Source organism: Dromaius novaehollandiae, chromosome 1, assembly GCF_036370855.1.
Source record: "Dromaius novaehollandiae isolate bDroNov1 chromosome 1, bDroNov1.hap1, whole genome shotgun sequence".
NCBI lineage: Eukaryota > Metazoa > Chordata > Aves > Casuariiformes > Dromaiidae > Dromaius > Dromaius novaehollandiae.
In genome coordinates this window covers 201,159,098-201,184,114 of record NC_088098.1, presented here as the reverse complement: position 1 = coordinate 201,184,114, position 25,017 = coordinate 201,159,098, and the positions used below count along the sequence as shown (strand labels likewise).

Sequence of the window (25,017 nt, the reverse complement as noted above, 5' to 3'; positions counted from 1 at the left end):
TGAGCGCATCCTTCCTCCGCCGGGGGGTTTGGCTGCCAGGGCTCAGGGCCAGCTCGGGCAGAGCACAGCTGGTGGCTGTGAAGAAAGCCAGCAGCCTCACCAAGGACCTTCCTGGGCCAAACTCTGGCTTCATACATGCTATAGAAACTCTACTAGCTATCAAGCACAAATAAAGACAAAGCTTTCCAGCAAAAATTTGACCTTTTCTAACACTAAAAGAAGATTATTCTGAAAAGACAGAACCAAGATCTGGCAGCAATGCTGGTCTAGAAGCTGTTCTCACTCTCTATGATGTAAAACTGGAGTTACACAATGAGCTTAGGTTTAGTTAGTCCAGATCTACACTGCTATAACTGAAGTAAAAAATGGCATACTTCTCTGGAGCTCCTCCTGCAATTCCACAGCAGACTGTGAACCTCCCGTCCCTTCTCAACTCGTTTAAAGTCATAGTCCTTTACTCCAGGCCCCCCCCCCAATATATTACTATTTGAAAACAGCAAAGAGGAAAAAACGTGGCAGTAACTTGATACGCAACTTCACCAATTGCCTTTGGGTACAGAAAGCAACCCTCGCTCAAACAAGGGGAATCTCACAGTGGGATTATTTATGACAGCAATTGTTTGCCAAACTGAGGGAAGGTTTTTAAATCACAGTCTTTCTTGACAGTTTTGCTTTTATTTAGAGTTATTTAGCATATTAGCACTTCAGGGCTTCAAGGACCTGTTTTCTTAAGTGTTTACAAACCACTAAATATGCCAGTGGTACAATATCAGCAGTAAATAATAATAGTATCTCCTTCACAAACAAGACACAATAGGGCAATCACAGCCTGAAACATCCTGGGTGGAGTATCTCCTAGGAAAGAATTTCTTTATTAGTGCTTTGTCCAGGGAGGGAGCTCCAATGAAACCACAATATACCCATGCGGTGGTGTCCTGCTATTCTCTCTTTGACCATGCAGTTTATGGACACTCTGGGGTTGTTTCTGAAAATCCTTTAAAATTATAAGGAGTTGGGCCCCTAATCCAGATCTCTAACACCCAAGAAGTTATTCTTAGTCATCCAAGAGGCTGCAAGAGGGTCAGTAAAACTGCTTCTGTGATCAAGTCGAAGTTATTCTCAGGAATAAAGGCTGCAACATGACAGGCCTCAAACCGTAAGCAAGACAGTAACTAAAGCACCAAGAGGGGGCTGCGTATGGCTGCACCTTGGCAGTAAATGCCTTCTGAGGTTATAAGTATGGAAAAAGGGGAAAAAGATGTGTTTCCTGTGCAGCATTTCATTCTCAGCTTCTAATGTCAAACCCTTGACAGCGAATGTTGGCCAACAGAACACAACACAAGATTAGCTGCAAGAAACGAACTTAGGAAATGGTCTGCCGTAAGGCAGAGAGAACAGCTGAGTTCCTGTAACAAATAACTACTTCCAAGTGATTTATTGTAGAGATGGTGTAGAACAAAGTAAGGAGGGGATTCACCTTCCCCACAAGAATTGTGTGTTCTTAATGGGTCACCAAAGAGAGAAGCAAAGTGGTGCTAAGCATGTCTCCCAACTAATTTATTTTGCTTTCCATCAACAAACCTTTGCTTTGCTGCCATATGTTCTCATGGTCATAGATCTGTAAGAATAAATCTACTAAATAAAAAATCAAAACCATAATTCAACCTGGAAATAAACAAACAAATTAAAACAAAGGAAATAAGTGCTATTCTCTCCCCAAAGCTGCATTGCATTTTCCCTTTTTTTCAGTTCCCATTCATAAATGGTGGCTGATGCCCAAGATATGTTTTGAGACAGGTAATTAATTTTTTTCCATTCTTCCTACTGAAAAAAAAAAACCTCATACAATACAGGCAAAGTTACTTCTAGAAAGATGATCTAGCTGGTAGGCTACTAATCAGGGATCTAGGTTGAATTCCCTATTCAGTTGCTCAGTTTCTCTGTTATTTTCTGTGTGTCATTTGATAATGAAGATAGGAGTATTTCCCTTTTTCTCAGGGATTAATAAATTAAAATCACAGAAGACTACTGAATGTAGTGATAACAGGGAGCATCATATACAACAGAAGAATCTCCTAAATAAAATCAAGTAATTAATGAATTCAGAGCTCTTCTGCCCTTTTACACAAAGTTTCTATTTATCCATACCTGTTGTGCTGTAACTCCCAACTATTCATTTTTTGGACCTGGAACTGTACCAGCTACTGATGCCACAACTCCCTACCTGCTGTTTCCTTCCTGTAGTTGGCTCCATGTTTCCTTGCTCCTCTTGTCTCAGCCGTTTCACCCGGGCCCCCGTGCTGCTTCAGCGGTGGAGATGTATCTCTGCACTGAGCCTGAGCCTGCGCTCAGTCAGTCTGAGGCATCGACAGCTCCAAGGCTGACGGGAAAGACACCTGCGTGGGGACTGTCTGCCCCTGCTCTCTGCAGAGGGAGGAGCTGCCTCGGAGATAAAAGGCAGCAGCTCCACCTCTGTCTCCCCTAGCTTCATGCCCTATTGCTGCTGAGCCTTCATACAGGCACTGCCAGTCCCTCTCCTACCTGCCAGCAATCTGAAACGCTGTCCTGGAGAGACCAGAAGCAGCCAGCCTGCCCTTATTATCTTGCCCACTGGGCTCCTGGAGAAAGGACAGAGAAGAGAAGCACCTACAGGTTTGTTAAGCCTTTGGGACCTGGAGCTTTGCATGCAAATATCAGCAGTCACTTTGTTTTTTGATTTCTGTTCCCAGCAGCTGCAGCGCACAGCTCGAGAACGCAATCTGGGTGCACCCTGAAGCCTGGAAACCAGAAATCGAATAAGACCTGGAATGTTTTTATCTCATGCTTTCAGGCCTATTTCGTTCCATGTGGAAAGGTGACTTGTGGTATTATTACCTGCACCTACAGCAAACACTTGTTGTGTCCTTATGGAAACTGAATTGTTAGGGAGTCATCTTAACATGATACTGTCCTCTGGACAAGTCATCGGCTTATCTCCTCCCAGGCATCTAATTTAGGTTGAAATATTTGCGACAAGGAACCTTCTTCTTTATGCATCTGCAAAACCACCAGTTTTATTTATCAGGCTTACTAAAATAGGATTGTGTGACAGAATCAGACTGCTGTCCTTCATACTGTAATTATTTTCACACAACAGCACATATATATTGATATATAGACCACGTATTTCATTTCTTCTCCCACACTAATGCTAATGATAGATTATTTCTGCAAGTGAATATTATGAATGAGACTGGATTTGATGACCAACAAAGAATACTGAAACTGGGCGTTACGTAAGACCAAAACTAATGCGTATTTTTAAAGTACATTATGAAGTACATGATTACTACGTTTCTACAGTATTTTCAGTGTGCATGGCAGTGCAGTCATGTGAGTTATGCCCAAGCCGACGGCTCCGATTACTGCGTCCCTGCTTCGTGGGAGAAAGACTCTGGGACCGACAGAGCCAGCGGGTTTTGTCTGCTGTGGCTATTTGAAGGTACTGTTCAGAGTGGCCACGAGAGGGCACTACACAAGGAGAAAAGAGGCAAAAACCGCAATCCTGGAAACTACTGGGTCAGTAACAAGAACAAGCAAGGGTCTGACAGGTCACCGTTCATTTCTGCGTAAATGGGAGAGCAAAACTAAGTCTTCCAACCCAGCCCATGCCTGGAAGCTATCAAGGGCTGGCACCGAGGGAGCACAAAAAAGGTCGAGCGTACGCAGAGGATGTGCTGTGGCATGTGCTGTGGCAGCAAGGAGGGAAAGCCCAAGGCGGGGGTCTGCAGCTCAGGCTGGGCCCGCAGCTGCACAGATGTGCTATTGCAAAGGTGACACACTCCTGTTCCGCACCGAGGCAACAAAGAGAGGGCAATAAAGAAAGGGAGGTAGAGAGGGGTGGTATAAAACAACTGGCCTTTTTCCAAAGAATGCCCCCAATATGCATTTAATTTCGTGAAGAGATGGGGCTGTCTGGGTGAAGAGAGACAATACTCCTACCAAGCTTCTAATGTAGATAAGCAGTGAGCAGAAGAAAAAGCACTATTCAACCAGGAATTTCATGGTTACTTAGCTGAGAGCTCAATACACTTGAGCAGGAAGCGTAAGGATTTCATGCTGCACTGCAATATGTTTGTGTTTGTGTGAAAATCAACACTCCTGAACCATTACTGGCATTTGTTGGAGAAGTGAACTGTGCAGAATTAATCTTTTGAAGGTAGATCTTATTTCTGATGCTTGTCTTTCAGAGTTAACTGCTGTTAACATTTGCTTATATGGCATCAAAAGCAGCTTGTAAAAAGAAAAAAGCCCATTCCTGCTTTTCTGAGATTCCTGTGAGCTGTATCTGGGGATGGGTTTCAATTTTTTGCTGTTCTTTTAAGAGATCTGCAGGTTGCCGTAGGCTCCTCGTATGATATGAAACAGGACATATAAGTCCAGGGCAATCATGAGAACCCGAGGTTTGGTCTGCCAGCAAAGTGCTCATTTCCTCTATCAGTTCAGTCCGGACTCGTCTACACAGGGATGTGCTATATTGTAAATAATACAAGGAGCAAACTTGACCAGTGGGCCCACTGGTTTATTATTAGCTTGCTCCCTAGCCCTTGCCAGCTCCAACTAGCTATTTCCAAAACTATGCCCAAGAGCAGTTTGAGGGACAGTTCACTTCAGCGACTTCATCCAAAACAGCAGTGTTGAGGAAAGTGCTCCTTCCATCCCACATCCTACATGCCTCCATCTGAACCATAGCATGAATCAAATGCCTTCAATACCACACTAAAAAGCATCACAAGAGTAAGCTGCAACAGCACCCTGACATTATTTCAAAACCTTTGAATGCAAAAAACATTTACAAAATAATAATCAAAATAATAATAATAACGACTTAGAGCCAAGGGGGCAGCACATGGGACCTAGAGGAGCAAATGCTACTTTGAGAGACTCTGAAGCTCACTGTGGTCATGTAAGAACTGCAGGATTCGGCCCTCCAGGGTGATCACTGTTATTACTTAGATTATAGTAGCAACACCAGAGACTGGAACCCCTCTATACTCATGGTGGGAGTCCTCTGGCCTGAAGAGCACACAGTCTAAATAAGATCAGATAGATAAGTGGAGTGAGAAAGAAAGTACTTCTGTTAGGCTCAAGACAGATTAAGAAACTTGCCCAAGGATACATACAAAGCCTCTGGCAGATCCAGGAGTTTAACCTAGATTTCAGTACGGTGCCTTAATCATAAACACTTTACCTATCTTCTGCTCAACTTATTTCTGAATATCTCTTCAATGGAGATTTAAAGTAGACTCCATCTCAGTAATGTATCATCAGGTATGTCCGCTTTTACGATGTTTATTTTGGCAGCCTTTGCATAAAGAAAAGGCAATTTCTGTCAACAGTCATAGAACACATATGGAGAAGCAAATAAAAATTTGGTGGTAGGTGAAACTCTTGATTCAAGAGGAGGCTATTGCTTCACAAGTCTATGCATAGAGCTGGAAGCCTCATGGCATTTGCTGAGTTTTTAAAGTCAACGGCAGACTCAAGGCCATCTTACAACTATCCAGCCATGCACTCCATCAAATCTAGCAAAACATTCCTCCCGTTTTTGTCATGAGATCATTGGAAAAGAAATTACTGAAGGAAGAAAGGTAATACCCAATTGTGGAGCACAGAAATGGAGAAACTTAGCTCTGTCCAGGTTCACCTTCTGTGGAAACCCTGACATTTTCCTGGAGGCAAGTCAGTGCTGACATGCAATGTTTAACCATGCCCATCATAAAATCCACTTGACAGAAATAAAAATTACACAGTACAAAAATCCACTTACAGAAATGTTACTCATTAACAGCCCTTTATTTCTAACAGGAATCTTATTTGTGACAAGTCCCCAGCTGTGAATCTGAGAGGACACTGCCTTCCGCTGGCAAGCTGTCCACAAGGTACCTCAAGTCCCATCTGGAGGAAAAAATGATAACCTTTAAGGCTACATAGTTCATTTTTTTAACATAATTTTATTATTTATTTGACCTCTGCTTTGACTGTCAATATACAAATAGCTCTGGTGATGGCATGTGGGCGATAAGTTAGAAACAAGGATAAGGCTGTTCTGCCTCTTCATATGGCTCACATAAGCTGTCGTGACTTGCGTACATGAATGTGTAGTGAATTCAGTTAAGTGACTTTAAAGGGGCTTGTGAATAACTTCTCAGTCAGGCGAGTGTCTGGCTTGGTTTCAGGAAGCTGCCAGGATCTACTTGGGAATCAGCCTGGGAACGTAACTGCAGTCACCTCCCAGGCTGACCACTTGCTTGCATGGTCCTGCAAAACCTCCCCACCACCGCTGTCTCCCCAGGTATAAATCTCCAGCCAACACCCTCTTTCAGAGACAGCGGCCAAGGGCAGCAGGGCCTCCTTCTCCGAGAGACCCATGCAGCAGCAGTCATAAGCCAGGGCCACCTCTGTCACAACATGCGTTTTTCAAACGTCCTGCTGCTGCGACGCAGAAGCGGCTGCACCTCCTGCCTGGGACAGGGCTCCCGGCTGTCTGTAAGCACTCGGGATCCCCGCAGGCCCTGGGGCTTCCCTGAGGCCCTCGGGCTTCCCAGAGGCTCTCCAGCTCCCTGCAGACCCACAGGATCCCCCGAGGCCCTTGGGATCCCCCAAAGCTCCCCAGCTCCCCGGAGGCCCTCGGGATCCCCGGAGGCCCACGGGATCCGTGGAGGCTCTCTGGCTCTCCAGAGGCCCATGGGATCCCCAGAGGCCCTCGGGATCCTCGCAGGCTCTCCAGCAACCTGGAAGCCCTTGGGCTCCCCACAGGCCTGGCAGCTCCCAGGGGAACCGGAGCTCCGCACCGCGGGCCGGGCCGTCGGCAGGATCACGCGCCCTCCCGGCGCCTACACTGGCGCGGCGCCGCCCGACACGACCGCCGCCCCCGCGGCTGCCCCCCGCCCCCGACATGTTGGCGGGCGCGGAGCCCGTGACAGCGGGCAGCGACGCCGAGCGGACGCCCCTTTCCCGCCCTCCGCGGCGCGACGCGGGAGCGGCCGCCGGGGCTGTGGCCGCGCCTGGAGGGGGCGGCAGGGAGCGGCGGCCCGGAGCGGGCGGGAGGCTGCTGTGCGGCAACGCGGGGGTCGAGGCCGGTACCTGACTCTGTCCTTCTCCGCCCGCCGGAGCTCCGAGTCCCTCTGCAGCACCTGGAAAATCGTCCTGGCTTCCTCCTCGTTTAGGAAGCTGAGGTCCGGCCCCCGGGGCGCTGCGGTCATGGCTCTGCCTATGCCCGCGCCGGCGGCCGGAGGCAGCGGGGCAGCGCCGGGCCGCCCGCAGCTCCGCACGGCGTCAGCATGGCCGAGGCGGCGCGGCGCAGCACATGCCCGGCGCCCCGCGGCCGCGCTTCCCTCTGCCGAGCCGCGGCCGCGGCCGCCCCGGCGCGTTGGGCACCGCCCCCGCCTGCGCGGGCCGGGCGGGGCCGCTGCCGCGGCCGGGCTGCGGCCGGGGCCGGAGCGGCACCTCGGGGGTGGCGGCGCCCTGCGCGGGCGGGAGGGCGCTGGGGTCGGGTGTTTGCCTTGGCTGGGCCAGGCCGGGGGGGGACACGGACACCCCCGCGCACGGCGTGCACCCCGGCGCCTCTGCAGCTTGCCGCGGTGCAAGGATGTCTTTACATCCATGAAAAGTGCGTGCAAATTTTTTTTTCCACAGGGAAGGTAAGGGGCAGTGTTTGGAAAGTTTTCACGAAGAAATAGGTGTTTGTAACCTCCCCATTACAGCCACGTCTCAGCGGTAATTTCATCCTGCGTTTCGCTCTGGTGGCTCTGACGGGGACCTGGAAGACCTGCGCGGGTGCAAGCAGTTGCGTCTCTCTGAAGTACGTTTCTAGCATCTGTGACTGTCTGACATGTGCTAGCTGAACAGCTAGTAGGATATCTTCCAAAATATTTCCCTCGAAGAGAGGCCGTACTCAGGGCTGAACTGCAGATGTGGTCACAGCTGTGTGGGGAAGAAGTAGATGCCGTTTTTGCCGTGGAAAAGCGAGCCGGCGGGTGCGTCGCATGGCTGCGTGTGGTGGGAGCGGAGTGGGCGTACGCAGCGGCATCCCCGTGCGGCCGGGCGCTGGAGCGGGGCTGCCCCCAGGGTGGCCCCGGCGGGGAGCCAGGCTGGGCCGGGGGAAGCAAGGGCCTCAGAGCACCGCGGCAGCGCCAGGATCCAGGACGCTCCTTGTTTTGGGGTAGTTTCTGGCACCAGTAGGCTGGCCCAAAGAGGAACTTACCTGATTCCTGGTGATGAAACAACAAAAAGAAGGCTACAAAGCAGCCGATGAAGATATAAGGAAAGTATTATGTTGTTTAGAAGATGTTGAGAGGCAATGTGTCCCACTGAGAAAACAGCAAGCAGACCTACTGGATTTTTAACAGAGTATAGGATCTGTCTTTGAGTGAAGTCCAAGCATGTTATTTCCAAAGGTGCAAGAGCCACAACCATCACTGGTGTATTAGAGCACAATAACATTCTTTTCTGCAGATCCATTGCAATGAGCTTGATTCAGATAGTTCAGTTTAGAAAGCTTAATAGCAGGGTTCAGCTCCTGGAGCAAGTTTCTGTTCGTTATCTGAGATGTCTGTTGCCTCTGTTGCCACAACACAGGGCCTTGTGAGTGTCCACTGTTGCCTTAAAGATAATATTTTATATTATTGGTGATTTTTTTTAACTTCTTGTGCAAACACTTTAGAAGTTCTATCTATGGAGTCTTCTACCAGAATTTTATTTGTGAAAAATAACTGCTTTCCCGTATGTCTCTCCATTACTCCACCTTGCTTTCAAGACTGTGTTCCAGCATCTAAAATGTCTGCCACCTTATGTACTTTATTTTTTGTTACATAACCCCAAGATAGGATATGTGCTATAAAATTTTTCCATGATTTTTAGCTAAAAGCTGTTCCAGGAAGCTACCAAAGTGTTTTCTTATATAGTATTTCTTCTGTTTAGCAACCTGAAACAGAGGGCCAAAATAGCATGAGAGGCTGCAGACATGAGACATGTCTATTAGTAATGTTAATTGCCAATGCCACTAAAGAGGATGCTGACACACATACCCTAATTATAGGGCAGATTCTTCAAAAACTGCATTTTACAAATACTGTTGTACCAATGGGTGGTGTTAACTCCATTTACTCTCACTGGAGGATTTCAAAGCGTAGGGCTCCAAAAAGCTAGAGGGGCTGTTTCCAAAAGCTGAACTGTAGCTAGAGAATGTAGGGGAATGTGCAGCAGGACTGGTTGAATCTTGTAGCAATTGGCCTCGAGGCTTGGGAGAACTGCAAGGTCTTGTCTATTCCTGTTGAACTAATTACTGGGTAAATTGTTACACAGATTAGTGAAGTTTCATTAACTCCCTGCATTAAGTGAAAAAGACTTCATGACAATGCAAAAAATAAATATGAAGCATCTTTCATTTAAAATGTGTTAAATCTGCTTATTGTGTTTGAAATAAATATTTCCGGTGCTAGCTTTGGTCAATAATATTTGATCATACTACTCTTAAAAATGAAAGCAATGCCTCTCTGATTAAAAAGCCCATCATTTGTATCTCAGTTTATTGTAGTAATTGTTAATGATTTATTTGTATTATGTTAAAATCTGGAGGTCCAGCTAAGTTAGGACATTGTGGGTTGCACTGTCTCCCACCGCCAAACACAGACCTTTCCACTGAACAGTATCCTGCAGGATCTTTAACTGGGCCCTCGGCTCCCACTTCAAAAGGGCTTTGCATTTTCATTTAGGCATTTTAACTGTGAAGTGGTAGACTTTGATGGTTGCCTCAATGTCAACATCCAAACGATACTCATATTATTATAGCTTTTCTTTGCATGCTACGCAACCTCTGTGAGGCACACAGGGAGCCAGGACTGGGCTGAGCAGGTTGTGGAGCTCAGGCCCGTCGTGTCCACCCTGAAACTGCCACAGGCAGAAGGCCTACTCCTATGAAGAAAGCCAATCTTCAAGGTACACCACGGTCACAAGTTGCACAAGTTGCATCTTGCAGCCTATATGGCTGCAGACAGCTCCTTTCACAGTTTCCTCAGGCACTTCCTCTCCCAGTCTCCGGTTCACCGTCTCTTCTTTTCCTCCCAGTTGTTTGAGCAGTGGCCGCTCCCTTCTCCCCTTTTTAGACTTTGGTCTACCAACATGTCAGACTTCCTCACCTCACAAGTATTGCTTGATGCTGCTGCCTTTCTTCTTAACATCTTCCAACCCCATAGGCTGTGTATATGATTTCCTCAATTTTTTCCAGTACAGGGTTGTTTCTGCTGAAATGGACTTGCTGATCCCTTAGGGTGGCATAAGAGGGCGACATGGCAAAATACGATCTATTTTTTGCCAACAACAAGAGAAGAAGCAAGAGGGACATCCTGAAAGCATGCTAGCAGTGTATAACAGCAGGAAAAGTGTGCTTAAGAGAGATCATGTGAAAGCAGCTGCATCTGACCCTTGCACTTCATGATGCTACTGACCTGATACTTGGTTCTGTTTTGGACAATGACTCCATGACTCCCCTTCTTTTTGCTTTTTCCTGCTGCCCAGGAATACTACAGGATGTTTATTCTTCTCCCTCCCTTACCTCTAGGATTCAGTTAATCATTAACTGCATGTGAATACAGAGTGCAGTCATTGGGACTGCACTCCCGACTGCATTCCTGAACTGGAGAAAATAGACTGTGAGCAGGATCCCTCATAGGGCAATACGGATTGGGGTCCTGGATGGTTGCTGTACAGCCCTGAGGCATATGAAGAAGGAAGAGGGTCGTTACCCTCTGTACAGTACTTCACTGCAGCATAAGAGCACTGCTTGAAATCGGAGGGGGAACATGTTTTGTTGAAGTGATGCTGTGATTCTGCTTTATCGGGGGTACTTCTATGTCCTGACAGAGCCAGAGGCTGGGGGTGCTTTGTATGCTATCTGCTCTCTTGTCAGAAACCATGTAACCTTCTCTTCCTGCTTAACTGATGTGCACATAAACATAATCACCAGAGGCCAATACTTGGGACATGGCAGAATTATGCATTAACATATTAAGGTTATATGCCAGTGCATGCAACCTATTAAGGCAGGCTTCAGAGAGGGTAAAAGGAATCAGGCATGACTAAACAACAAGGTATAAGAGGTTATTAGAAGCAAAAAGGCAACTTTCCAAAAGCTGAAGTCATATCCAAATGAAGAAAATAGAAAATTTCATAAACCCTGGCTGATAGCATATAAAAATACAATTAAGCAGGCCCAAAGAAAGAGTTGGGAGGAACGGCTTGCTAAAGGACTCTAAACTAGGACTAAACCTTCTTCAAACACATCAAGAAACTCACCAGAGAATGTGTAGGTCCTATCAATGATCATAGTATAAAAGGAGCACTACACAGAGCAGATGACCTCTTCAGAAAAGGCATTGGTGTTCACTGCGGAAGAAACTGGGAAAAACCAATATGCCTGAATCCTTTTCTAGAGGGGGATCTGCCTGAAACTGTGACTGTAGAAGAGATTTTGTGACAAATTGGCAACATGAACCTTAACAAATCAACAATACCAAATGTTATTTCATCCAACAGTTCCAAGAAGACTTACATTAGTCCTTATTGTAGTCCTTGGTACCTGAGGACTGGAACGTGGCAAGTAGATTCCAGTTGTAAAATAGTTTTCAGGGAGAAGCAAGGGAACTACAAGACTGTAAGTCAGAACTCTGGGCAGAATTGTGGAAACTATAATAAGGGATAGAATGAGTGGTTACCTGGGCTAATACTGGTTACCTCAGGAGAGTAAATGTGGCTTCTAGAAAGGAAGTCCTTCTTTACAGTCCTCTTGGAGCTTTTTGAAGGGTGTCGGCAAATATTTGGATAAAGTCAAGCTGATACAGTCTGCTTGGACTTACAAAGACTTTTGATAGGGCCCTGATCAAAGTTTTTGAGGAAATAAGTAGTCATGGGATTAAAGAAAAGGTCATTTGTGGGTAAATAACTGGTTGCAAGTTTGGAAGCAGAGGGTAAGAGAACTGGTTAGTTACTAGAGTAGAGGAAGGTCACCACTGTTGTTCCTCAGGGCTCTGTGCTGGGATCTCTGTTGTTCATTACACTCTTAAGTGACTTGGAAAAGAAGTGAGCAGTGAGGTGAGAAAGTTTGCCAGTGGTATGAAGATATTCAGGGCAGTAAGGTTGAAGGCAGACTATGAAGGACCACAAGAGGCCCATGTAAGATCGAGTGACTAAGAAATTAAAAGGTAGATAAAATCTGGCTCCCGTAAATGTTAAATGATACTCATGGAAAAAAAACAATCCTAACTTCACATATAGGCTAGCCTTCACATGTAAGCAATGGGCTCTGAGCTGAATATTACCATTCAGGAGCAAAGTCTTCACGATAAGCGTAAGGTGAAAATATCAGAAAAACAAACAAAACATTAGAAGTTATTAGGAAAGAAAAATTAATTCATGGTTTGCCTACACCTTGCATACCTCGTAGAGGTCTGTTACTTATCCTAGAACTGGAAGAGGTTTAGGAAAAGAGAACAAAGACATTCAAAGATATGAAATAGCTTCCATATGATGAATGAATGAGTAGGCTGGATTCTTCAGCCTAGCACAGGGACGATGTAGGGAGATTATGACATAACACATAAAAAAACATAACTGACACAGAAAGGGTGGGAAGGGATTGACCTTGGCATTTTTTCCGGTACAAGAATAAGTGGCCATCAAAAGGAACTAATAGGAGCTGGGTTCAATGCAAACGAAAGGATACGGTGCTTCACACAATAGATGAACTTGTAGAACTCCTTGCCAGAGGATATTACAGATGCAAAAGTTTACATAGCTTCAAGGGGAGACTGTAGAATTATTTAAAAGAGAGATTTGTTCAAGATTATTTAATAGACACTCATAAAATCCCTGAGTTGAAAATGGTCAAATTTTGAGAGAGCTTCATATACACTTGCTCTGTTCTTGTTCTTCCTTATGTATGCTTATGGCCACTAGCGGTGGCAGGATACTGAGCTAAATGAGCTTGTGGTCTGAACCAGTACAGCCATTTGTATGTTCTAATAGCCATACCTGGAAAGCATATTTGTGAAGCATATTTGGGAAATGGGCTCATGGCAGTGTACCATCAGCTCTAGATGGGCTGTGAATTGGACTAACTGTGGAGCCTTTCCTAGGCGTTCTTAGATTACAAAGAGGCCTCAGTGTTAAGAACCTCTCTCTGAGGTCTCACCTGCCACACAGATCCATGACTGCAGTCATGAATATGTGTTTCATGTGACTGTAGGGGGGTGCTCAACTTGGAAAAGACATCCCTGAGATTTTGTTTTCTTCTATGTGTTCTGTTCAGCTGTTCTGTTAATGTGATCTTGACAAGTTGCCATGAACTCCTGTTGGAGTGGCCATGCCCAAACAATTTCCATGTATTTGCAAATTTTATTAACCATTTTATCCTTGGGAGCCAAATAGATCCTCTGTTGATAGCAGACATTCTCCACTGGTAGTCTCAGAGATGGAAAGGGTATTTTACAGCTCACTGACTACAGCTAATGATGGGGTGTCATCGCAGAAGCAGAAAGGTGTCAAGGTGTGAGGGCATACAGAGGGCTGGATGAGGCTGCTAGGTGTGATGGGACAACTTGATAGGTTTGGCAGTAGGCCAGTTCAAGACCTGTGTGTTTTTTATATCCATATTGCGTGGAGGAATGAGGTTCAAGCATAAGATGCTCTTCCAGTCATACCTTAATTCCCTATCAGGGCAGCTGTCTGGCTAATGTGAACCAGCACATGAGGAATATGTACAAAGAGTGCAAATTCAGGTCCAAACTAACATGACAGGTAGTATAGACATAGCTCGAGAGTCCCTATGCTTCCTTCTGCATGTACTGGCATCTATAAGCTAGCCCAACTCTGACTGCTGTGTCATAAAGCCATCAGTATACCTAATTCCTGGAAGTGCTATTGCTATGTAGGATGAATGTATGTTCTTTCCTCACCAAGAACTAATACAAGTTGAGAACAGCCAGAATGGCTTCAGCACAGACACCTGGCTGCTTTATACGATGAGATCACTGCTTTGGGGGTCAGAGATGAGCAACAGAAATTGCTTATTTTGACTTTAGCAAGACTATCAGCACCATCTCTGGTAGTGTGCTTATAGACAGACATGAGAGATATGGACTGGATGGGTGGACTACAAAGTAGCTGGAAAAATGACTGCACCAGCAGGCTCAAAGAGTTGTGATTAGCAGTTCAAAGTCCAACTGGCAGCCAGTTATGAGCGGCGTTCCTCAGGGTTACGTACTGGGCCTGGTACTATTTAACATCTTCATTGACAGCCTGGATGATGAGTTGGAATGCACCATCACTACATGAGCAGATGACACTAAATCAGGGGAAGAAGATGGTGTCCTGGAGGGTAGGGCTGCTAGCCAGAGGGCTCTCAATAGGCTAGAGAAAGACACTGAAGAATACCTCTTGAATTTCAAAAAGGCAAGTATAAAGCCCTTCACCTGGGAATGCAACAATACAAGTTGGGGACTGGCAGGCTAGAAAGCGGCTTTGCAGAAAAAGGATCTAGGGGTCATGGTGGACAGGTTGAACATGAGCCAGCAGTTCACCCTCGCAGCAACAAAGGATAGCTGCATAGTAGGCTGTGTGTAGGCATCAGGCCAAGGGAAGTGGTTATTACCTCTCTGTGGCACTCATGAGGCTTCATCTTTAATCCTGTGTTGAGTTTTGTACTCCCAAATGCAGGAAACATTAGTGATTAATGCCCTGCAGCAAGTCCAGGGGAGGAGCACTGAGGTGACTAGGAGGCTGCAGCAAGTGACGTGCGAGGAGGGGCTGGGAGAACCAGGTTTGTTCAGCCTGAAGAAAAGAAGCTTAAGGGGGATCTAATTGCTGCGTGCAACTTTCTAGTGGGTCATTATAGAGAGAATGGAGCCAAGATCTTCTTGGAAGTCCACAACAAAAGGACAAGGGGCAATGGACATAAATTGCATTAAAAAAAATTTATTAGTCATTATGAAAAAAAAATCATGGCTGATTGAGCACTAGGACAGGTTGTACAGGGACGTTGCAGATATGCGAAACTTGACTGGAGAAAGCCCTGAGCATCCTGATCTAACTTTGAAGTTAGCACAGTTCTGAGCAGGGGATTTGACCTAATGAGCTCCCAGAGTCATTTTCAGCATAGATTATTCTATGATTCTAAGGTCTTTATAGCACATGTATGTTACAGTTAAATCTCCAACAGGTGCAGTGGTATGTAAGGCTTCTGTGTACTGACTGCAAGAGAGAAATTTAACTCACTGTGAGAAAGCTTGTTTCATGGCATACATCAGCTCATCTTTTAGAAGAAAACAGTAACCAGATTAGCAGAGATATTAACTATCAGCAACTTGATTGGTTTAGTGAGATTCTTGTATTTTCTAGCACTGGGGTGGGGTAATAAATCTTACAGAAATTGTCACTTTAATTTTCATTTAATTAAGAAAGTTACAATAAGTGAAACATATAATAAAAGTATCATAATCTAAAATAAAGCAGCAAAGCAAAAAAAACTTAATAATATATTTAGTTAAATTGTTTGAATTAAAAGCACAACCCTGAAGCTAGTATAGTTATTAATGTCCCAGAGAAAATTCTGTTTTTATTTACATGTTCTGTTTTGGAAGACCAGATGCAGCAACTGTGATACAGCAAAATCAGAATGCCTCTGAGAATATACCAAGGAAAATTAATTTTGGAGTGAAAATCCCTTCCATTCCAGCTAAGAAGCAGATTGACTAGAATTTAATTATATCACAGATAACTCTGTGATTAGCTCTGAACTCCACAAGTGCTTTTGTTGATTACAGTGGGATCTCCAGGATAAGGCCAAATTCATTGTGTAGGGTAGTAGTATCAGCATCCAGTTTTTACTCTACTGGATTTGCATAAATACCCCTACCACTGGAAGCTGAAAGAGCAGCACATTCTCCTCCTTCTTTTAAATATCAGTGGCTATTGATGTTGGTCAGCTATGAATATAGAATGTCAAAAGAACAACATAGAGAGTATTATTGTTTAAAAATATTTTTTAGCCTTGCTTTGTTTGTCGCAAGCAAGGTCCACTTGGAAAATTAGACAAAAGGCACATTTGTGCCTCAGATTAACTCACTGGCTAATCGTGTCGTACATTCAGTGACAGCAAGTCTAAATATCTCCAATTGCCACAGGAAGTATTTATTTTACCAAATGTAAACACCTGTAGTGTAGACAGCTACCTCTGAGTTGCCTAACTACCTTTATTTTCAATGAAGAAAAGCAAATGCTTCTAGTACACAATTTATCTCACTCTAAAGTAGACATCTCAAATAGGCCAGATGAATCATGCCTTAAAAGAGGCTGTTTCCCTCCGTTGAATATAAAGGGAGTCTGGCTTGACTAGCTCAGATGCGGAAGTGTAGACTGTAAATGTGAGAGGAATCCCATCCCACCTGTTTGCACACGCATTAAAAAAGAATAATTCTAATACAGTATAAAAATGAAAAATGAACAAACTGTCCTCAGGCTTTAAAACAAGTTGTTCGAATCATGAGCAATGCGACTCTTAATTTAGGGTTTGATTCAACTCTCATTGAAGACAATAGGTGTTTGTTTTAAGAGGAATTTAATGACGTTTGTCACTTATCTGTGTTTACTCTGTCATCAAGTATACTTAACTAAATTTAATGAGAAATGGATATCCAATACGTAAGGAGAAATACATGGATATTCTGTATATGGATGTTATATTAAATAGGATTTTTTTGTAATTTTTTTTTCCTTCCACCTTTTAAATGAAATGTGTGTGAGTAGTAGAGATAAATCCTTAGTTTCATGTGTATTTAATAATTGTAATGAAAATAACACCAGAAAGTACAGATGTTGATCCTTCTGCAGGATCATTAGCCCTTTAATTAATATGTATAACATAATAAACAGAGTCCAGCAGGATGCTGTTTCTCTTTAAGTGACAGCCCTGAAACTCGCTTTGCACCATGTTACTTTTGCAGAGATCCTCACTGACGGACCCTGGATGATAATAGGTATATTGTCCTGTTTGTAGCACTGAGTACAATGGAGTTTTAATTGGAAAAGGAAAGTCTGAAGAGAAGTTTAGGACCTGGTAGAGATGATGAAAATGAATGCCTATATAAATGAACCTAAGTGAAGATTTACTGTGCAGCCAGGATGTAATCGAGTCCCGGTATCAGTGTGGGGACCTGGAGGAGCAGTGGCCATGTGCTTGCATGACTGTGACCATGACATATGACGCAGGAGCATTTGCTGGCATTAATGGCAGAGATGAAGCCAGGTGATTTGTCCTCCCTTTCCTCCTTGCTAAATTCACAGTAAACATCTAACTGGCTTCACAGTTAATTTGTATGTGCAACTAGTATACAGGTCTTGAAGAAGGGAATTGAGAGGGAATTCAGCTGAAGGAAGAAGTTAGGATCTGCGTGAGACGGGAAGGCTTCCTATTTCCATCTGTAAATCTGCTCCAGAATAAAACAGGCAGAATAAGGAGTGATGAGCTTCTGAGGCCAGAGCAATTGCTAAGAGCCGCGTGAATGGCAATGGAAGAGAAGGCCGACTATCCTTGGCTGTGAGTAACAGGTTCCCAGCCAGCCCCTGTGTGACTGCCCTGTTGCAAGGGCAAAAGAGGTCAGCTTAGAAGGATTCTTTTAAATACATCACAAACTGAAGGAGCAGCTCCACATATTAATAATTGGATTAAATTAAAAGAACTGGATCAGTATGGGAGCGGCAGAGGAAGGACTCTCTCCAGTGCACCTGGTAGTGCAAGGAGAGGACTGAACCAGACAGGGGAACCTGATGTAAAGCAGCTACTGCGTGTCAGAAGCAAACAGTGATGCAAGGAAAATGCTTTTACTTTTATTCTGCTTACTCCGTTCTTCTGGAATGAGATTTTTGTTAAACAAGCAAAAGTTCTCCTGTGGACTAGCTCCGTTTACTGTGGCATTTCTAGCTTTCATCCACTCATCATCCTGGCTACTTTTGATTGCAGGAACAAATCCAACCACTTGTGGATAGGCAGTCTCTGTGAGCGTGTAAGTGGGAGCTGTATGCTCTGCAGAGTCCTTTAATGACGAGTACTGAAGATAATTATGTGTAATGCTACTAGGGTAACTTCAGCACCTTTGGTGCTCTCCTCCTTGGTAAATCTGTGCTTGAATTGTTCTAATTGTGTCAACCTGTAATTAAGAAAAATTGGTGCAGTCTTACTGAAACTCCGGGTCCTGAAGGGATGCAGAATTAAGAAGTCTTTCCTGTTCCAATTGAATTAATTACATTAGTAGTTTTCCTGCAAATTATCGCTTTGTTAATTAACCTTATAGACATTGTATTTCATCCTGAAGGAAACATGAGGTTTGTATGTATTATGAGTGACAGTAATATACAATCCGTTATGCTAGTTTCTTACAAGGAATAATGAAAGACAGAGAAATAAGATCTATAATCCACAGGGAAAATGTTAGAGGCTGCATATATATATATAGATACAATTGCTGCATGTGCTGGTAACTTTCGATGCAGTGATATGCGGAAGAATTTATTTATGATCTCACTTTCTTGTAATACCAGCCATAAATTAAAAAAACCCCAAAATACTGAAGATATGACCAATAAGGCAAAGTTGAGCTTTTGAGCAGGCAAAAGCAGTTTATATGAGATTGAGCAGGCAAAGCAATTTGTATGAGATTAGTATATTCAATAAACAATTGTGTTCAATCTGCTCTGCTGGATTTGATGATGGAAGTGTTGCCACATGATCAGAATGGGAAAAGTCATTACCAAATTAGTAAAATTGCACAATAATGATTTTGTGCCACATGTAGCATGGGTATTCTGCCTGTTATTACAGACTGCTTTGCAGGGATCCAGCCACCTGCCTACCCAGCAGGTCCTTTGATGCCAGTCCTACTGCATTATAAGGATTCCTATATACTATGTTTGCTTTTGAAACCAGCTGCTGCCCTAGGAAACAGAAAATGGCACTGCTAGGACTGACTACCATTTATGTCTTAGCACTTTGAAAAGCAACATGCTGCATTACCTGGGTGACCCCCTATTGCTCAGCAGCTGCAGCAGCGTGCCAGCAGCAACGGAGCAGGAGTAGGGCTCCTTGCATGGCTGGGAATCTGCGGCTGGTGCCAGAAATAACACTGACTGTCACCATCTATTTACTATCGGTAGCTGCACACAACATGCCAATAATGCAGTCTAGGCTAATGTCCATGTTAGAACTTCTCAAGGATGATGATCATGTTTATTTTGTGTAGTAATTGAATTCATGAAGTCAACAAAGACTTACAGCACAGAACTGCATCTCAAGCATGGGCATATCACCAGCAGAGGCGGAGTTTTGTCTGCCATTTGCCTAGTGGTAGACAATTAATACTAGAGTTTGGAGAGGGAAGCAGAGGGCTGCCCTGATTATTTGGCCACTCTGCTGTCTGTCAGTTCAAAGTTGGAAAGACCACAGCTATGCATATGATTTTGGAAGTGACAGTGCCCATCTACACAGGAACTTCTCAGTGGATGGTCATACGGAAGTCACACTGAGCTTTTCATATGTAGGCTTTCTTAATGGTGTTAGTGTATCAGTGGGTAAGTTTCAGATTCCCATCTGCTAGCCAGACACCAATCTGCGTCAATAAGAAAGTCTTCTGCTTTGCTGGGATCCAAAGCAGAGCAGACCACCATCGTTGCTTCAGCTAAGATCAGCTCCAGCTGCTCTGCTACAGTCCTCATAACTCTCATTCAACAAAGGCCATCCAGTCAGGCCAGTTTGCCCCAGGTACAGGGCCTGTGTTAGCAAAGTTGCCAGGCTGCTGCAGTTGATTGGCAGCTACACGTCCGTCACTGCTGACATGCGTTATGGATCCATGCACAGGCAGCCCCCCTGACACCAAGAGTACTTCTGTTGGTGCTTTGCTGTTGCTACCTGCAGTGGAATGTGCTTCATACTCTGATGATGGGATGGGAGCTTGAGAGAGTCAAAATCAGATCTGGTCTGTCCTCTAGGAATGGGATCCCCTTTGCCTGTTGCCTCCTGTACAGCAGCTGTGAGAGTATGAGGGAAGAGACGGTGACAGGATGGGGTCAGGGAGTCCAAGAGGACCACGCTGTGCCGTTATGAGCTCTCCTACCACTTGCAGCCATTTCATGTTTTTGTGAGAACTGAGAGGCCCAGTTTAGTACTTTTGCAACTTTAACTTGTGCAGAACTCTGCTCAGCTGAATTTACTGGGAAAGCAATAAAAGATTTTGTATTTTTGTTCTGTTGTCAGGTATTTTTGTTTATGGACCAGTATTTTGCAGCCCAGCTGCCTGTGGCAGCCCAGAGACAGCAGTTCCCCAAGTCTTCTGGGAGAATTTTACAACAACAACAACAAAGGTGCTATTTAAGCAAGAAAAAAAAGGTGTAAATTGTGCTAAATGTGATGCTAATATGAGGATGAAGAGGAGAGGGTGAGAACTGAAGACCAACTGTCAGAGTCATTACATTGGACTGTGTTTCAGGTGGTGCCTTGGTGGTGCCACTACCGCAAACCTTGCAGTTCACAGTGTGTTTTTCAGGTTGTGTCTTTTGCAAATGATGAGGGTTGTGACTGGAAAGTGGTGTGGAAAACATGGGGAGAAGCTGGAATAAAGAAGGCAACATTTTTCTTGTCCCTCACTGTAATTCCCTAATTTGCCCAAGAGATTGAAACTGGACGCAGTTGCTGCCTAGCTCCGCTCAGTGGTACCTATGGGTTGAAAAATTGTACAGGACAACTTATTGCTAACTTTCTTGAGTTTTCTCTCAGTGCTGTTGCAGACTTTCCTTGCTTCTATGCTTTCAACACTATGGATTAGCCACATCTTTAGCTGAGGTACCTGGTCATATCCTTGGCTGCCTGGTTTTGGCCACAGTATTCTTTAAGTGGGACTATAAAAGTGGCAATTGTTTCCTCCCATTGAGACAAATAATTAATCTGGAAGCAGTTAAGAGCTGCCTACCACCCTCACCTTCTCTTCCTGTATGCACCAGTGCTGGGGATGGTAGCTGCTTTCTGTGTGATCCCAGAGAGCACGACGTGTTTAGCAGCTGGACATGCTCTCCTGAGGATGGAGATGAGAGAACAGTAAGAAAAAAATAAAGTGATATGTTTATAAGGAGGAGCTGAATCCTGCTACCCAGAACAGCAAGGCTTTTCCCTCTCTCCTTAACTGCCTTGGCACTGTGATGCCTGGCAGGAGATGCTCAAAGAAGAATCAGAAATAATTCCGTCCCTTTGCAATTAATCTCATGGCTAATTGCATGGGTGACATATGTAAGGTCAGAGTAGCAGAAACACTTTTTTTCATCCAAACACCTCTTCATTCAAGATGAGGAGCAAAACAACTCTTATTCTGTGCCCTGATGGTGACACTTCTGCCCATTTGCCATCAGCCCTGGTGGCATAGCATGGGTCTGCATTAATCCAGGACAAAGAAGACACTTTGTGAGCCAAGGCCGGGGCAGTTCGAGTGCTCGTGGTCTGGTGCTGCTGAAGCAAAAGTCATCACAGGCGAAGGGAGAAGGTGCGAGAAGAGCTGCCTATAGAGGAGCCTGTGGTCCCTTGGGAAGTGCCTGGGAGATGATGGAGCACTACCTTGGCCTACAGGTTAGCTTAAAATACATAATATGTTAGATGCGTAACTGATGCTTAGCTAGGAGAGAAGCATACTGTTGCAGCCGATCTTTCTAGCTTTTCACTTCCAATCTCTACTTTTCTTAAGCAGAGTAAGCTATAGTTGTACCTATGTACATGTTGTGTCTGCATTCAAAGTTTAAAAAACGCCATCAAGCAGCCACAGTGGCATAAGGCAGTGGAAGCCAAGCCGGCAGACAAGCAGCAGGGAAGCGCTAGGGTGTGGGGAGGAGAGGGGCCCGGGCGCAGCGGTGCTGGGGCCAGGGCCAGGGCCAGGGCCAGGGCCAGGGCAGGCTCCGTGGTGGGGCAGAGCGTGGGGTGCGGGCCTGGCACCGCTCCAGAGGCGAGGCAGGCACCCAGACAGGAGGTCCAGGGTGAGGTGGGAGCAGCCTGTGTGCTGGCCGTGTGCCCAAGTGCTGGCTGCGGGCCCCAAAAATGATAAAAGAGGAAAATAGGAAATGGCCTGCCAAACGATCTTCCCACCTGCAAACCTCCTCCTGCCTCTGCCTCTGGCGCAGGGGTGATACCTTGCCGGTGCACTAGATGGTGGAGGCAACAGCAAGGGCTGAGGGGGGACCAGCGCAGGCTCTAAGGGAGGCAGACCTTCAGTGCAGAGATTCAGCGAAACATCAGGGAACGTCTGGCTGGGGCAAGAGTCCAAAGATAAAGAAAATAATGCCAGACTGAACCTGCAGCTTCCAGACTCACAATTTCTAGCATCAATGACTAGCAAGGAAGCAAGAAGAAACTGGTGGAAAGGAAGGTGGGGCATCTCTGGAGAGGCCAACAGATCACCTGCATGGAGAAATGATGCTTCATCTGACAAAGTCTGCTAGTGCATAGTTGACCAAGCAGCTTATTTGGAATAACTTTAAACTGGTAGAGTACTATTGAATAGATCATTGGTTTGTGTCATTTAGGTAAAGTATGATTAACCTAGCTGCAGGAGGCCTCAACTCCACTTCAGTATATGGTCAAATGCAGGACTGATTCCTAGCAAGGGGAGGGCGGGGGCATGGATTTGATTGCATTAGAATCAAGCTGTGGGAGTGGGTGCAAAAGGGACCGAAATGCTAGAAAGAGCACTGGAGAAGCACTAGTACTGCGGCCTGAAGTGGAAGCCAAAAAGAGTATCTCTTGACCACTGTCTTACATCCTTAAAATCTTTTACTAATTTTTTAAGTTTACATTATTTAATGATATATAATTATCTATGAATACTGTCATCTATATAATTCTTATTTGACAGAAAATAGTAAAAATCAGTTTTGTGTTCATTATTTTATTCTGCTATAGGAATAACACAAACAATAAAATAGGGCACTTGAAATTCTACATGAGCCAGAAATTCTGGACTCCGAGCAGAAATATGATTAGACTTCTGAACATGGAAGTTAACCCCCTGCTCTTTCGTGTTGCTACTATATTTAGGAAACAGGACTTTGGACAGATTATTTGCATATGCAGGATATGCAAAGAGATAACTCATTCATATATTGATTTTCTTTTTCCAGTGAAACAAAATAGTCCTGAATACTGTCTAACTTCTTGGGATATGGTCAGCATAGTTTATATGTACTGAGGTATTTGCAAACTTGCTCAGTAACTTTGTTAAATGGGGATCCACTTAACCATCCATCTAATACTGATAATTTGATAGTAATTTCAAAAAATAAGGTCTTGCTCCCATGCAAAGTGATTGGAAAGTGAAGGCTTTGTTAATGAAAATATGAGCATATTGTGTTCACATGGTGATAAATGTAAATAACTGTCCAGAGTACAAGGCAATGGAGCCACTGAGGATTTTTATATTCTGCCTATTCTCCAGTCACCTGAATATTTCTTTTTTTCCCCACCTACTCATCCTAAGTTATCTCCCTGATAAAAAGATAAAGGTAGTATTGCAGGTGCAACTGCATATGATTTTACTGTAATGCTGGATTTGTAGATGATTTGTATGTCTAGTTAGTTTTCTTTGAGTCAAGTCACTGGCCTTTTTTTTCAGTACTGGCTGTTTCTGTGCATCTGTGGGAAAGTTTGTTTCTCTGTTACCATTACCTGTAGAAGCCTTTGCAGAAGATTAATGAGATCAGCTCATCTCACTAGATGTGGTATCAGTGCAGCTATCCATTTAAACGTTTGTGAATGATTTCACTTCAGCAACTGTGGAATGGCTATAAAACAATCTAGGTATCCTCGTATGTAGCTATACTGTGGATATATATTATAAGCAACTTGATCAACAAGGCAAAAACCTACAGTGGTATCTTAGAAATTACCGCTTAACCCTATTGTTCTAATCGGAACCTGTTGGAAGACCAAAATCAAAAGTTACTAAATAAGTGCATAACTACTTTTCGAATCATTAAATAAAATCGCCCCAGAATACACCACTGGTTTCTGTTCTTTACATAAGCAAAGGCTGGTTTTGTCTACTCTGGAACTCTGAAGAAGAGGGGAACCCATGTCCTCAAACGTCCCACAATCAGGCCTTGAGTCAGAAGAAAGGTTGACTAGCATGCATATGTGTGCCATAAATGGATGAGCACAGCGTCTCTTTTTCTGTTCACTCTGCACTGGAAAACTGCAAATGTTGAATTCTACATGAGAAACTGTTCAAAAAATAATATGTTGGGAACTTTTGATAGGAACCTTCTATCTCTGGGAGACTAAGGTCCATCCCATAAAGTATCTTCCCAATCTGCTTTTAAAGGCTGCATTATGGTATTAAAATGAAAGCCTGAAATGCTGCTGGGTTTTGTTCCTCTTGTAAGCATCTGTTTTTCCTCCCTTTTTTATTCTTTCTAAATTTACATGCCACAGAGGTAAAATGATTTAAGTGATCACGTTAATAAAATGTGAGCTTATGTTCAGATAGTGCTCTCCTACTGCTGAAGCAAATCATGAAGTACATCCAAAATATTTATTTTTAAGGATTTTTAAACCATTATTGGAACAGGATTTACACCCTGTTGATGTTGACACTAGACAACAGAATGTAAGCAAAAATTAAGCTTCAAGGTTTCCAGGGCAGCTTCCTTCCGCTCAGTATAAAGTTAATTTAGCATCAAGTGTCAACTGACACTGTTCCGATGCTTCAGAAGTAATATGATGTGAATGCTTCGTGCGCATTTAAGCTGCTAAGGACAACAGAGACGGTGCTAAATTTGCAGTCAATCTGCAAACAATGTGCAGCTGACCAGCGACTTGCCTGTTCACAGGGGTTGTCTGTACTGGGAGCACAGCCTCTCCCTGGCAGCGGGGAGACCTGCAGAAGGGCCGCTGCCGGTTCC

At 44.4% G+C, this 25,017-nt stretch overlaps 1 protein-coding gene and 1 long non-coding RNA gene across 5 annotated transcripts in view; one reads left to right on the top strand and one right to left on the bottom strand.

Moving 5' to 3' along the window:
• Positions 1-25,017, bottom strand: part of EXPH5 (exophilin 5) — a 66,508-nt gene that overhangs the window by 31,100 nt on the left and 10,391 nt on the right. For 2 of the 4 annotated variants that reach the window (XR_003259180.2, XM_026100196.2), the window contains exon 1: positions 7,126-7,418. The exons of 1 other annotated variant lie outside the window; for it this stretch is intronic. Coding sequence is in view for 1 of the 3 variants with exons in the window: in XM_026100196.2 (XP_025955981.2) it covers positions 7,126-7,244 (119 nt within the window). In the remaining 2 variants the exon portion in view is untranslated. Of the gene's footprint in view, positions 1-2,224; positions 2,358-7,125; positions 7,419-25,017 lie in introns of those variants that run through there. One more of the 4 variants, XM_064505049.1, reaches the window with a different exon arrangement.
• On the top strand, positions 7,081-9,495 carry LOC112983231 (uncharacterized). Its single transcript, XR_003259185.2, has 2 exons — positions 7,081-7,217; positions 7,678-9,495. It is a non-coding gene; the product is annotated as an uncharacterized LOC112983231 (long non-coding RNA).